The sequence below is a fragment of the Solenopsis invicta genome, chromosome 1, assembly GCF_016802725.1.
Source record: "Solenopsis invicta isolate M01_SB chromosome 1, UNIL_Sinv_3.0, whole genome shotgun sequence".
NCBI lineage: Eukaryota > Metazoa > Arthropoda > Insecta > Hymenoptera > Formicidae > Solenopsis > Solenopsis invicta.
Window position 1 is genome coordinate 18822466 of NC_052664.1, and position 13551 is coordinate 18836016.

Sequence of the window (13551 nt, forward strand, 5' to 3'; positions counted from 1 at the left end):
AAATTTATCGCCAAAATATTTAAAAATTTCTCTTAAAAAAACTATAAAACAATTATATTGATTATGAAAAATAAATTATGATTTATTAAACATAAAAATAGCTATAATTCGGAAACAACTTATTTCCGGATCTATATTTCAGTTTTTTCTTTTTTTTAGGGGTGGGGGAGTGAAGGTCGGAATTAATTTGTTCATTTCCCGAAGTACTACTACTACCGGTGATTTTCCGGACACCCTATAAGAAACGCAGAACTTTATATATGATGTGCAAAAATTTCTAGAAAATAATAAAAACAAACTTGAATTGTATATTCTTATATTTGTACATGATGATCTATCAAGTAGATAAAAAAACGTTTTTAAATTTAATGAAAATTACGCTAGCCGATTATAATCTACCGGAGAATCTTCTCTTCTTCTAACCTAAAATCACCGTGTCCGGCGACTCATTCTTTTTCCTGTAGGTATGTATCAAGGATATAAATTTACGAGAGATTTCTTCGTGAAATATTGTTTAATTGTTTGTAATAATTATCTTTCTCATTTAATATCACATAAAATACAATAAATTATTAAATAATTCCAAAAAGTGTCGTGAAAAAATCAAATTGAGCAACGGTTTATTCATCTATATATTTGTGTGTATGCAGACATATACGCACGCTCGCGAATAAATTTTAACTGTCAAAGGCAAATCAAGCGACCGGTTTTACTCGATAAATTTCTGCTTTTATGATAACACTGATTGAATGTAAGTTTGAAAAAATAAGCATAGTTATCTAATAAATCATCGCGCGCAAAATCTGATCTTTTATACAGATATAATTAAAATGTCAACGATAAATAGGCAAATGTGTCATAACTTGTGATCAATTTTTAAGACAATCAAATTATCATCTTTTTTCAGTAGCAGAGACATCACACAAACCAAAAGCAGAGGATTGTATATTGTTTAAATATTTATGACAAGTATGCGCCTGGCAATATTTTTAGTGCTGTTTATTTGCGCGACAGCAAGAGATGCCGATGTAGATCCATTGAAAACAATTATTTGGGGCCCAGGACTGAAACCAGCAGAAGTTACCATGCGTGCAAGATACTTCTTCTTACAACTCGTCGATTCGCATGGGAGAAAGTTAGTATTCTTAAACAACTATATAGCTGTAAATTCACATAATGTATTAGGTAAATGTAAAAGAGTCTTGGTTTATTTTGAAGAGATAATGTTACTCTTACATGTCAACCACTGACAGATACTATAGTGAATTATGTTATTGTTGGAAAAATGATTTTAAGAACTATATATAAAAAAAAAGTTGTTTGAGTTTTAGAAATTATTATGTACAAAGAAGCCTAAAGAAAAAACATTTACATGTGATTATATGAGTTTCAGAAAGAAATAAAAATGGTAGATGCAGTAGAAAACATTTAAGAATTTATCAGATTTATTACAAATAATATTTACAGTATTTTTATTTCTTCCCAAAACTTATACATTATAATCGCATACATGTTCTGTCTGTAGACAATTTTTGCTGAAATAAGATGACATGTAAATAATTAAAATGGAATCAATTTTTTATTACAGACAGTTCTTCACCTTTTTAACATATAATTTTTTACAATATTTTTAGATATTGACATATATAGTAAGAAAAACATAAAAAGAAAATTAAAATTTTTGCACTGATCTAATAATTAAAGAGCTCACTCAATGTTTTTCTATAAATATTTTTAAATACATTTGAATTAAAAACAAATTACAAACGTTTTGACATTAAGTCATCCTCAATATAAATTGGTAATATGACAAATGTATGAGGGTATTAAATATTAGAGGATAATCCAAATTTATATATATATATATATATATATATATATATATATATATATATATATATATATATATATATATATATATATAGTAATAATAATCGAGTAACAGAATTGAAGATTGATTTTATATAATATTCTGAGATTTTCAATTGTGTAACAATTTGCAAAGATGAAATGATCTCAGGTGCTGAGGATAAATTTATAAATACATCTGTAATTAATATTTCTATAAGTTATCTGATCTATATAATATTATATTGTGTCCAGTTTGACAAAGTCTCCAAATGAGAATATAATTACTCTACAAATGTATGGGGAATCTTTCAATGGTGCATCATGTCGCGTATGGACTCAAATCTTTGACTGTAAAGATGGTAGTTTCATTATGCGTTACAAAGTTTTTAATACCTGTTTCAATGTTAAAATTAAAGTGAAAATCAAGGGAAAAGAGTTACCAATGCCTTATTCAGAGATCAAAGGTATGAACATCTGTTTTTCTATTAAGACCATACAATCAATAATACTGATCAGTACTATTAAATCAATAATACTGACATAGATCAATATTTTTATAATTTTACATAATTAGTATTATTGACAATATTAATATTTAATGTACATTATTACAGTAATCTTATCAAATTAATAATACTGTGTCAACAAATACTGAAAATTTAGTTCTGATAGTATTATTGGCTGTGTAAGATTCTTCTTATATAACCATTGATGATTTGATAATCATGAATCTAATAAAAATTATATCTAGGACCTATTTATGAGGAAGAATGTTACTGTCCGAATCCATCAATCACTAATTGGTTGGATCACTATCAGTGTCAACAAAATTACACTCAAATACACCGTGATCTCTATCCATTTTCAAATATTGACTTTGACGAAATACGTCAAAGCATTATCAAAAGATATGATCGACCGACCAGTGTCAGCATTTGTCATTACGTATTGAAATCTAATAGAGTAAATATCATGTTATATCATCGATTCGCAATCTGTGTTTATAAATATTGATTTAAATTAGATTAAACTAGGTTTATAGGCAATGTTATGGCCAATATGTTGGCTTCAAAATATTTATGGACGCTATACTGTTATCACTCGCACGCAAAGTGATGCTGCCAGATATTGAATTCTTCGCGAATTTGGGTGATTGGCCGCTTGTTCCCGATTCAGGCCCGCTTTACCCTATTTTTTCATGGTGCGGATCTGAAAATACAAAAGATATTGTTATGCCTACGTACGACATTACGGAATCATCTCTGGAGGCGATGGGAAGGTATAACATATTTCGATAATGTTAATAATAATAAGCTGTTATTTTATTTGCAATATAATGTGCCTGAAAAACAGGGTAATGTTAGACACACTCTCCATACAAGGTAATGGACTGCCATGGGAGAACAAGACTGAGCAATTGTTTTGGCGTGGACGTGATTCTAGAAGAGAACGCCTTGACTTAGTGGACATTTCAAGAAAACACCCAGAACTCTTCAATGTCTCCATCACAAATTTTTTCTTTTTTAGGGATGAGATAGATAAATATGGACCTGCACAAAACCATGTATCATTTTTTAATTTTTTTGAGGTAAATACAATAAAAGTCACATCTTCCTGTCTAAATAGAGCTAGCAAAGTCAAATGAATGAATATCATTGAAGTTAATATTGTAGAAATATTTTTTTTTACGTTATTTCAGTTTCGCTATCTGATATAAATGCAAAGCTTGCCTATAAAAACTGTACAACCATGATATTGTTGAAGTTTTTTTTTTGTTTTTCAATTTCGGATGTACATTAACTTCAAAATTGTTATATATAAACTAAATAATGTAGCTTTATACGTACATTAAAAAAAAAATTTTTAGTAATATATATATTGGCAGTTTACTTTAATTTTTTTTTCATAGTACAAATATCTGTTGAATATTGATGGCACAGTAGCGGCTTATCGATTCCCATATTTACTTGCTGGAGATTCTTTGGTATTTAAGCAAGAATCCAAGTATTATGAATTTTTTTACAAAGATCTCACACCTGGATTGCATTATGTGCCTGTGAAAAGCGATCTATCGGACCTTGTGGAAAAAATCATGTGGGCGAAGGAACATGACGAGGATGGATTGAGAATTGTTAAATCTGCCAGACAATTTGCCAGGGATAATTTATTACCACGTGATATATTATGTTACTATACAGTTTTGTTTCATGTATGAGAAAAAGTTCTATTTTAAATACTTTTCTTGGGTATATATCCTTGTCAAATAATACAATTTTTATATTTCAGGAATGGAGTAAACGCTTAAAGAGTAAAGTTGAAGTACTGAATAACATGGAAGAAGTACCACAACCTAGTCATTCTTGTCAGTGTCATTTTAGGAATTCAAATCTTCGAGTTGAGTTGTAGCTTTTAACATTTTTTTTAACACTTTCTCTATGAGATCTATTTATGTAGTGAAGATTGAACAGATCCGCATTTCCCATACAAGTATCGTCTGTCATGCATGCATGAGAATGCACATCTGTTTACTAAGATTTTGTATCTAATTGCTAATGTCACAAAAAGAAATATGAGCTCGAACCTGAAAAACAGATAATTTTCAGTTTAATATTTAATAAATCTTCTCTTTTACAATACTTGTACAACCTGTTAGTTATTTTTATATATATTTTAATCTTTTTTTTACTTATTTAATCTAAAATCATGTGTCGCGAAAATTTTAATAAGATATATCATTTGTACAATTATTAACATCTTCGAAAAATATTTATGGGATAAATACAAGGCGTGGCGAGATTTATGACGTTCTCTCTTCAATTGTATCGCGCAAATTCTACTGCAAATAATATATAACATGGAAAATTTATATTTATTTTTATATGTCGCGATTATAAAATTAATTTCCTTATATCAATCAAGAGTAGTATAAATAAAAATTGGAACAAACATTTATATATATTCTTATATGTGGTATTTGTACCATTGCATAGTTACACAATTCTTTGACTTTCACTTTGTTTATGCTATCATATTAATAAAAATTTTACATATATATTTGTAAAACAAATAGAATTCCAAATTCATTGCCTGTACTGTAAGCAAAATACTAAAAATATAAAAATATAATGAAAAAATTAAACAATAATCTGCGATAAATATCCGTATTTGTAAAAAGAATATAAAAGTATACAAAAAACCTATTAGCGTTTACATTACATATAGTATAACTTATACCTTTCGTATTAGAAGTTTCGCCACAAGAGTTAAAAGTCGTTTGGAATATTTTGGCATATTTATTTCATCGAGATCTATAGTTAATAAAAAAATTGCTATTCTGACATAGTATATATACGTACATAAAATGTAAAATAAAATTATGTATAAATTATATAAACAAAATTATATATAAATTATTTTTATTACCACACATAAAAAAAAATAAATACTAAAGATTGTAAAAAAAAATTTTAATCTAAATTCAACTCGAGCACCCTCTATAATTTATATATAATTTTGTCCTAATTCTTGTTATATCAATCTTACGTACAAGATTATATTAAGTTCTTCACAATTCTTTTCTTAATATAATCTCGTCTTTTGTTTTGAACCTTTTATGTTCAAAAATATTAATATGAATATTCACAATATTTAGTTAATATTGCGAACTTACATTATGAAAGTATATTAAAGTATTCATACAATTAAGTAATTAAAAACAAAAAATATTTTCAGTATCATATAATCTAAACCTTATATTTTGGGAGTTATTGGGTGTATTTTATTGTGTGGGTGGCTGATAACCATAACCTCCATACTGATTAGGTGGAGGTGGTCCTTGTGGTCCAGGTGGAGGAGGCATATGTCCACCAGGTGGTCGTGGTGGGTATTGTGGATATCCTTGTCCTGCTGGCGGTGGAGGATAACTTTGAGGAGGATACTGAGGATGTCCATAATGTTGTCCTCCTTGTGGTGGATGAGGACTATAAATCTACAATTCAGAATGTTCTCAATATATATCAGTAATAAATTTATATAAATACTCTAATTATATCTATTCATACTTGTGCTATATAATTTTTCAAAGATGTTTCTGATTTAAGAAAAGAATTGAAATTTTTTATATAAAAAACTGTTGGAAATATAAAATTATAAAAATATAGATTACTCAAACAATACCTGTGGTTGCCCTGCTGGAGACGGTGGAACGTATGTTTGCGTAGTAGTGGGTCCATAGGCAGGTTGTTGAGGTCCTGGTGGGGGGGCAGGACCTTGCGGTGGACCAGATGGTGGTTGAAATCCACTCGGAGCTGGACTCTGAGACGGTTGCTGTTGCGTCTGCGGAGCTGTTTGCGACTGTTGCTGAGATTGTTGCGGTGGCTGATGTGGTGATTGATGCGAGGGTGGTTGATGGGATGACTGATGTGTTGGCTGGTGAGGTGATTGGTGCGGGGTGTGCGGTGGCTGATGTGGTGATTGATGCGGTGGCGGTGGATGCGGGGGGTGCGATGTCGGATGTGATGTTTGATGAACGGGATATCCAGAGGGAGCCGGCGGTACCGGGGGTGCGTAGTTTCCGCCTTGCGACGTCGGTGGCGGACCACTATTCGGCGGATACGTCTGCGTCGAGGCAGACGGCGTGCTTGTCGGCTGACTGCTTTGGGCATAAGTATTGCCGCCGCTCGCAGAGGAAGTGCTAAATGGTGGAGATGTAGAGGCGGGACCGTACTGCGTCGCGCCAGGACCTGGACTTGGTTGGTTAACGTAATTAGGTTGCGGACCCGTGTTTTGTTGAGAGCCAGGTTGTGGAGGTTGAGTCGCGCTAGTTGTTGGGGGTGGCGGATAATTTTGCGGTGGGACATTGTTCGCATATGCCTGCGAGGAGGGAGGGGGATAACTTCCAGGCTGTCCAGCGGCGTACGCGTTTTGAGGTGGCGCTTGGGACGGAGGCTGCTGATAATTTGGTTGTGGACTAGGACTGCCATATTGTCCTGGTTGTTGTTGTTGACTACCTGATGAGAAATTTTGCTGTGAGGCGTTTGAAGGTGGATAGCCTTGCTGATTTGGCGGTGGTGGTCCATATCCGGAAGGCGGCTGAGCTGAGCCCGGTGGCGGATAACCACCTGGTTGTGGACCATAACTGTTCACTGTAGTTGGAGGACCATAGTTTGGCTGCGTTGCTGCACTATATCCTTGCTGCTGAGAGGCGTTTGGCGGTCCATATTGGTTTGGTTGACCAGGAGTATATGCGGATCCTTGTGGGCCTTGGTAGTTTGAGCCAGGATTTTGACCAGTGTATTGAGCAGGATAACCTTGCTGAGAAGGTTGCTGAGGATAACCTTGTGGACCTCTATACTGTTGCGGACCTGGTGCGGTTGGAGGCCCTAAGTGTTGAAAGTTTAAAATATCATAATCTACAAAGTTAGAAATGTTATATTTCTGATTAAATCAATATAATCTAATATAAATAAAAATACAATTTTTTCTCAATAGAAAATTCAAATTTAAAATGTAACGTACTATTTATAGCAGGTCCTTGGCCAGGCATCACAGGCCCACGATACCCTTGAGCCATTGGCTGACCTTGATTAAACGTCGTCATTGGCATTGTTGGTTGTGTATTTGGCGGCATTTCTCCCCCAGGACCAGTCGCGCCACCTGGACCACTTGGAAGCCCTTGTGGATTCATCATACCATGCTGAGGACCATTGGAGATACCTTGAGGTAGCTTAAAACAAGAAGATAGCAAATTCAATTTTGAAATTGTAAAAATTTTATTTGACAATAATTTTGTTATATGAAATTTAATATATTTTACATTCTATATTTTTTGTTGAAATCTGCTACTTACAGGTAATAAAGTTTGTAGATTCTGGTTTACATCTGCGATAGATGCTAGATATACCAAGTTGCGGTGCAACATTTGTTGATATCTAAAAATTAAATTTAACAGTTTTGAAATAAAAAAACAATCCTTAACCAATTATAAAAAAAAAAAAAAAAAATATTCATAGATGGCATTTTATTGAACCTGAAATTGGTTTGAATTTAGTCATAAATGTTACTTAATTGAATTAATAAAAATTTAAAGATCTTTATTAATCATTCTTTTCCACTGCAATCCTTCAACAAAATAGTATCATGACCATGCATTTTTATAAAGCCTTAGAAAGAAACATTTAAAAAACTTTAAGAAATGTTAAGCAGATAAGTTTAAAAATTAGACCTAGATGTAAACAGTTAATTAGTCAGAAAATTTGATTGTTATTAATTAATACATGATTTTTTTGTTTTTATTTAATAAATTTGATTTCTCTTGCACTTTCTCTAAATAACTTTGTTCTTGAGCTCGCCAATAATATTTAAATAAATGTCACATGACTTAAAATAATTAAGAACACAGATATACATGTTGAAAGTTTCAATAAACAGGTTTGCTAACTTCACAAATATTTACCTAGAAAACAATTCTCTTCAGTACTTGTCTCTGGTATATGTAAATAAAAAATAATAAAAATACATATAATAAAAAAAAGTATGAAATTAAAGCTATTATCCTAGTCTATGTTCCACTTGATGCTACAAATGCTTCAAAGTGTTTATTCCACCAATTGGATCAAAGAATTTTACAAATTAATTAATTAAAGACTGTTTCAAAGCATCAGTAACAAGTGGATTGTAGTCTTAATAACAATATAAATATTTAATTCTCGTCATGATATTATAAAAAACGATTTCATTGGAAAATGTTTCATAAAAAATATTTTCCAATGAAATCGAAAAAGAAAACGCATAGTACATAAAACACTCAGAAACATAATATTGAGGCACCAATCACTTACTGCATACATTCCTGTGCCTTGCCCTTGTTCTGATACTCCTGAATCATCTGAATAAGCTGGCTATTCTCATCAAGCATCTAGAAAAACGTGACAAGCATATACATGGTTATGCTGCTGATAACCCTGTGTATTTCGCATTTTAATTTTCAATTATAAGTGTTCAATCATAAATAATTGCATTTTGTTCTTTTCTTTGGACGAAACTATAAGTTACACTTCTTTACCTTCTGTATCTGGGCAGGATTTGGAGGTGGTCTGCCGCGTTGTGCAAAGGTCACGGACATTTTCGAAGCGACAACTCACGAGTCGTCTTGACGTTGAACACTTTTCACCGGAAGAGACCGGTAATCTTAGAGAGAGCAATCTTTCGTCACGTTACGCTATCGTAGAAAGCTACCTGGAAGTATCTCAAAGTGCGATACGTCCATCTTCGTCGTATTTCCCGAGCGTGTTCCCGCGGTATCAGAGGCGCGAGATCATTCGCGCGGGACCGCCGGAAACGTCGTAGAAATCTTCTTCGAACTCGACCCGCGTGTTATGTACACATATATACACACACACGCACACACACGTATATATACGTATATATACGTATATATGTATGCCTAACCATAAACCAATCGTGCGAGTACCGTATTTTTTCCGTAACGTAGCTGACGCGTGTGGCAATTACTGTAAATTACTTCGCGAAGTACATCCAGTTTCGGAGTTGGGTTACACAAGAGATTGGAAACAGTTTCCGAGACAAAAGGCTTGGGAGAGCAGCGCCATCAACGGTAGGCATGCGAGTCTCGTGGTTTCGCTTTGCTTCCGGCCGATATGTGACACGAACAAACCTGCGAAAGTGGCCAATGAAATTATTCGATGGTATTTTCTCATTGGTTATTTGTGATACTTTTGCACATGCGGAAATTATTCGCATATTTTCAAGAATACGGCCCCAAGCTCCAGCAGAAAAGTATACTCAGGCTTTAAGTATACGCCGGTATATTAAATTAATTGGCGCAAAAAATTTGCTTTATCACGTTGATACTGGTTGATACAAGAATAAACGTACAAATGGCTTCGGCGAAGGTGAGCAATTATTTCTCGTATTTATTGGCAAACCGGGAGAGAACGAACAAAATAAAAATCCGTAGTGTCACGTTATTTCTACAGGTAGAGTTCGATGTCCACATGACATGTGAGAAATGCGTCAACGCGATTTCCAAGAGTATTGCGGATTTGAAGGGCATCCAGAATGTCGACATATCGTTAGAACGCGGTACTGTTACCCTCGAAACAAACCTACCTTACTCCGTCATACAAGAAAGAATTGAGAGGACTGGAAGACAGGCAGTGTTGAAGGGATTCGGAGGTTTGAACAAACTGCTATGTTGTTATTTATATACAGTATATTATCTTTGGTGTGCATTATAACAATTTTTCTTGTGTTTTAATCATGATTTTTGAAGACATTTTTAGGACTGTCAGAAAGTAAAAAAGGAGCAATTTTTAAAAAACAACTATATGCGCATAACACTTCTGCATAACACTTGCAACATTTGTGAACTTAATTTGTCTTTGTTTAAAAATCAATAAACGACAAAGATGAAATGATTCTAAGAACATTACCAGTACTAAGTAGAATCGTATTATCTAGGATCAATTTTTATACTTTAATTGATCTTATATTTAAGATTGTTTTAAGTACTGTTTTGAGTAGATGTCATAATCCAATTGCAGAGCAGTATTAGCAGTTTAAAATTATTTAATAGTCATAACTAAGAACTGACTACTAATTATGAATATCAATCTACAAGATTACAAAGCTTATTTTTAATGTTATATTCTATACTGAATATATTTGTATATATGTATTATTTGTATTTATATATGTGTGATCTCAGAATTAAACATGCATAAATATTCATGATTCCACTCAGCAATAAAATTGGAAACTTGTCTCTTACAGATGGATCAAGTGCTGTATCGATGCTGGGTGGAAACTCAGGCTACAGTGTGGGTAATCTGATCAGAGGGGTAATAAGATTTGCAGAAACTTCAGAGGGATGTATCGTAGATGGTACAATTGATGGTTTAACTCCAGGCGAGCATGGTATGCATATACACCAGTATGGTGACATATCTAATGGTTGTGACAAGTAAGTGAGCTTACAAAAGCAAATACTTAAATGGACATTTGTAATAAATTTTATTTATATTACAGTGTAGGCGAACATTTTAATCCAAATAATTCATCACACGGTGGTCCTGAAGATGATCTTTCCAAGAGGGTAAATATGAAATCTAAAGGTGTGTTTGGAATAGATTCCGATTGTAATTGTTTAATTATTTTTTGGATTTCTATTACGTTTTTTAAAAGCAACGAAATAACGTTGATCGGAATGTATTCTGAACAATTCCATAATATATACTCAAATTACTTAAAGGGTAATAAATTAAATGAACCTATTTTAATCCCTGAAATGACAAGAACTGTATGTTCTTGAATTGCTCAATCCAATTTTGATTTATAAAAATTTTTAATCTATCTGGAAAATATTAAAATCTGTAGATAAAACTATTAAATCTATAAGAAATTATTATGAGGATGCTATGTTAATGAAAGTATAATTTATGGTATTAGATACTTAACAACTTTGTACGTATTGATTTTAATATTTTTGCCACAAATTAAAATTTGATATTTTTTTTAGATTAAAATCAGGTTCAGTACTTCAAAAACAACTACAAAAATATACCGTTTTTACTTGTTACTCCAAGTGTTAAAATCAACTGATTTTATCCACCATTTTTTAGATTTTATTTCAACAATATTGTTGTTTGAAATTACAGCATGTTGGTGATCTTGGCAATGTCCTAGCGGATGCTACTGGCAGAGCTGCTTTTCGAAGGATAGATAAGTTTCTTAAAGTACCTGATATTATTGGGAGATCTCTCATTATTACCAAGGATCCAGATGATTTTGGAAGAGGTGATGATCCGGAATCTAAGATAAATGGAAACAGTGGAGCTAGGTAGTATAGCGTGATTACTATTATTGTATAGAGATGTAAGAATCTTTTTCTAATAGAAAAAAAAATTGAAAAACCATGTTTATTGTTATAACATGAATAGAACTATTATCCAATCTTCAATTTTTTTGAGTTTTTTAGGTAGTGCATTTTAATATTGACGAGTTTTTTAAATTTATTGATTGGTCAGTCATATTAGATGCAAATGCAACTACTTTATGTGCAAATTTGTGCGTAATGCAATTAATCAATCAATGAAGTAAAAAACTCGCCTTATATCTTAGAATATTGAAGGGACGTAAACAATTAGCAAAGAATTTACAAACAATGACTTGCGCATGACTATGTATAAAATGTTCATGAAATTTATTAAAATACTTTTTTTTTAGAATTTATTTAATTAAAAGTAATAATATTTTTAACGTAATAATTATAATTTTTTTAACGTAATCTACACTTAAAATATGGAATAGTTTAAATCTATCTAAAAAAATAAAAAACTATGAAAAATTAATTTTTAATAACCAAAACAAATATTTAATATGTACATTTACATAAAAAATAAAATTAAAAAAGACGTTTATAATTTTTTTTAAAACTATTTTAGAAAAAAGTTTGGTTTTTTTTTTATATATATATTTCTATTATTGTGCCAAAGCTTGATTTGTCTATTATTGTTTTACATTAAATTTTTTTCCTTCTATAGGGTGGCTTGCGGTATTATAGCCAGATCGTCTGGATTATTTCAAAATACAAAGAAGATTTGCGCATGTGATGGCCTCACTATATGGGACGAGAGAGATCGGGCGCTTGCAAATAACCATGGTACAGATAGTCTATTAAAATCAAATGAGAAAATATGCACATTAGTTTGAATATTTGAAGTTTAATTACAATCTTTGTGACGAGATTTGTTTTACACTATTAATTGTTATATAATCTCAGAAATCTTAATTGATATTTGATAAAGAGAAAGAAAAAAAGAGACTTAAGGTTCCTGAGTAGTTCATCGAGAACTCTGCGTTGACGGTGGCGACGTAGTGTCGCGGAAAAAATTAGAACTATTAGGTGTGAAAAATTATATGTTGACGATAAAATTTTATCTTGCATGTCATTTCGTTATTGTGTTTTGTTATGAAAATGTGACTTGTATTTATCCAATTTGTAAAAATGGGCTGCAAGTAAAATTATCTTTGAATTTTATACGCAAAAACTTATTTTTCACTCCTTTCAATAGCTGTATATGTGTATCCTGAATCTAAACTTTACTTCATGTCTTTAATGACTGTTTATTAACTGTCAAAGGAGAAAAGAATGATTGAGGTCCATTTTTACAAGTACTTTAAAGCAATTTTAAATTTATTCAAATTCTCTTTATTTACAAATAGCATCCAAAAAACTTGTACATGCGATTTTTCGTTTATGGCGTTACGATTTCAATATGGTTGCGACGACTACTCAGGAGCCTTAACTTTTTTACATTCATTATGTAAATAAATGATTGTGTAGAAATCAATATTTTCTAGTAATCATACATTGTAACATAATTTTTAAAAATGAATTTGATTGTATAAATAATTTATGCTTTTGTTTTCAGCAAATTTATAATTAAGAAGACAGTGCCATTGGTCTAACAAAGAACATTCCGCGTTCAAAACTCGCTTTGAACAAGTAAATAAATGTACCATAAATGCTTTTGGTAAGATAAAATATATTTACGTAAATATCTATGTACAAATTTTTATTAAATTGATTGTTAAATTACCTTATAATCTTAATTGTAGTCTTATATCTAACATAAGTACCTTGTATTCCAAACATTTTTTAACTTAAAGATAACTATT

General features: G+C 31.6%; 3 protein-coding genes across 7 annotated transcripts; 2 read left to right on the forward strand and 1 right to left on the reverse strand.

Moving 5' to 3' along the window:
• Window positions 1-127: 127 nt before the first annotated feature.
• LOC105201233 (protein O-glucosyltransferase 2) lies at window positions 128-4584 on the forward strand. Of its 3 annotated transcripts, none has more exons than XM_026132817.2 (8): window positions 128-464; window positions 908-1135; window positions 2104-2315; window positions 2603-2814; window positions 2886-3130; window positions 3205-3439; window positions 3761-4060; window positions 4138-4584. In XM_026132817.2, exons 2-8 carry the CDS (start codon window positions 963-965, stop codon window positions 4255-4257), a joined length of 1497 nt encoding a protein of 498 aa, XP_025988602.1. In that variant the 5' UTR covers window positions 128-464; window positions 908-962; the 3' UTR covers window positions 4258-4584. The 3 variants fall into 3 exon arrangements, with proteins under 3 accessions (XP_025988602.1, XP_025988603.1, XP_025988604.1); XM_026132818.2 differs by having other exon boundaries at window positions 911-1135; XM_026132819.2 differs by lacking the exon at window positions 128-464 and adding an exon at window positions 603-751.
• Window positions 4585-5121: 537 nt separating this feature from the next.
• On the reverse strand, window positions 5122-9411 carry LOC105201152 (basic salivary proline-rich protein 2). Its single transcript, XM_011169061.3, has 6 exons — window positions 8915-9411; window positions 8691-8767; window positions 7700-7781; window positions 7369-7576; window positions 6028-7232; window positions 5122-5839 (listed from the first exon to the last, which is right to left on the reverse strand). The coding sequence occupies exons 1-6, from the start codon at window positions 8972-8974 to the stop codon at window positions 5630-5632; spliced, it is 1842 nt and encodes a 613-aa protein (XP_011167363.1). The 5' UTR covers window positions 8975-9411; the 3' UTR covers window positions 5122-5629.
• A 198-nt stretch (window positions 9412-9609) lies between these two features.
• Window positions 9610-13476, forward strand: LOC105201151 (copper chaperone for superoxide dismutase). 3 transcript variants are annotated; one of them, XM_011169059.3, is made up of 7 exons: window positions 9610-9764; window positions 9849-10047; window positions 10645-10834; window positions 10900-10966; window positions 11529-11710; window positions 12414-12532; window positions 13305-13476. In XM_011169059.3, the coding sequence occupies exons 1-7, from the start codon at window positions 9750-9752 to the stop codon at window positions 13313-13315; spliced, it is 783 nt and encodes a 260-aa protein (XP_011167361.1). In that variant the 5' UTR covers window positions 9610-9749; the 3' UTR covers window positions 13316-13476. The 3 variants fall into 3 exon arrangements, with proteins under 3 accessions (XP_011167361.1, XP_039305657.1, XP_011167360.2); XM_039449723.1 differs by having other exon boundaries at window positions 9643-9764; window positions 9830-10047; XM_011169058.3 differs by lacking the exon at window positions 13305-13476 and having other exon boundaries at window positions 9735-9764; window positions 12414-12910.
• The last annotated feature ends 75 nt before the right edge of the window (window positions 13477-13551 follow it).

What these genes read in the sequence shown, in the direction of transcription:
- LOC105201152 (XM_011169061.3), bottom strand. Translation starts at nt 8,974, where the DNA reads ATGTCCGTGACCTTTGCACAACGCGGCAGACCACCTCCAAATCCTGCC. An exon ending in ATCCTGCCCAGATACAGAAG is followed by an intron (nt 8,768 to 8,914) that starts GTAAAGAAGTGT and finishes ACGTTTTTCTAG; the next exon opens with ATGCTTGATGAGAATAGCCA. An exon ending in CTCCAGCAGGGCAACCACAG is followed by an intron (nt 5,840 to 6,027) that starts GTATTGTTTGAG and finishes TCTGAATTGTAG; the next exon opens with ATTTATAGTCCTCATCCACC.
- LOC105201233 (XM_026132817.2), top strand. Translation starts at nt 963, where the DNA reads ATGACAAGTATGCGCCTGGCAATATTTTTAGTGCTGTTTATTTGCGCG. An exon ending in GCCTTATTCAGAGATCAAAG is followed by an intron (nt 2,316 to 2,602) that starts GTATGAACATCT and finishes AATTATATCTAG; the next exon opens with GACCTATTTATGAGGAAGAA. An exon ending in ACGTATTGAAATCTAATAGA is followed by an intron (nt 2,815 to 2,885) that starts GTAAATATCATG and finishes AGATTAAACTAG; the next exon opens with GTTTATAGGCAATGTTATGG.
- LOC105201151 (XM_011169058.3), top strand. An exon ending in ATATCTAATGGTTGTGACAA is followed by an intron (nt 10,835 to 10,899) that starts GTAAGTGAGCTT and finishes TTTATATTACAG; the next exon opens with TGTAGGCGAACATTTTAATC. An exon ending in AAGATGATCTTTCCAAGAGG is followed by an intron (nt 10,967 to 11,528) that starts GTAAATATGAAA and finishes TTGAAATTACAG; the next exon opens with CATGTTGGTGATCTTGGCAA.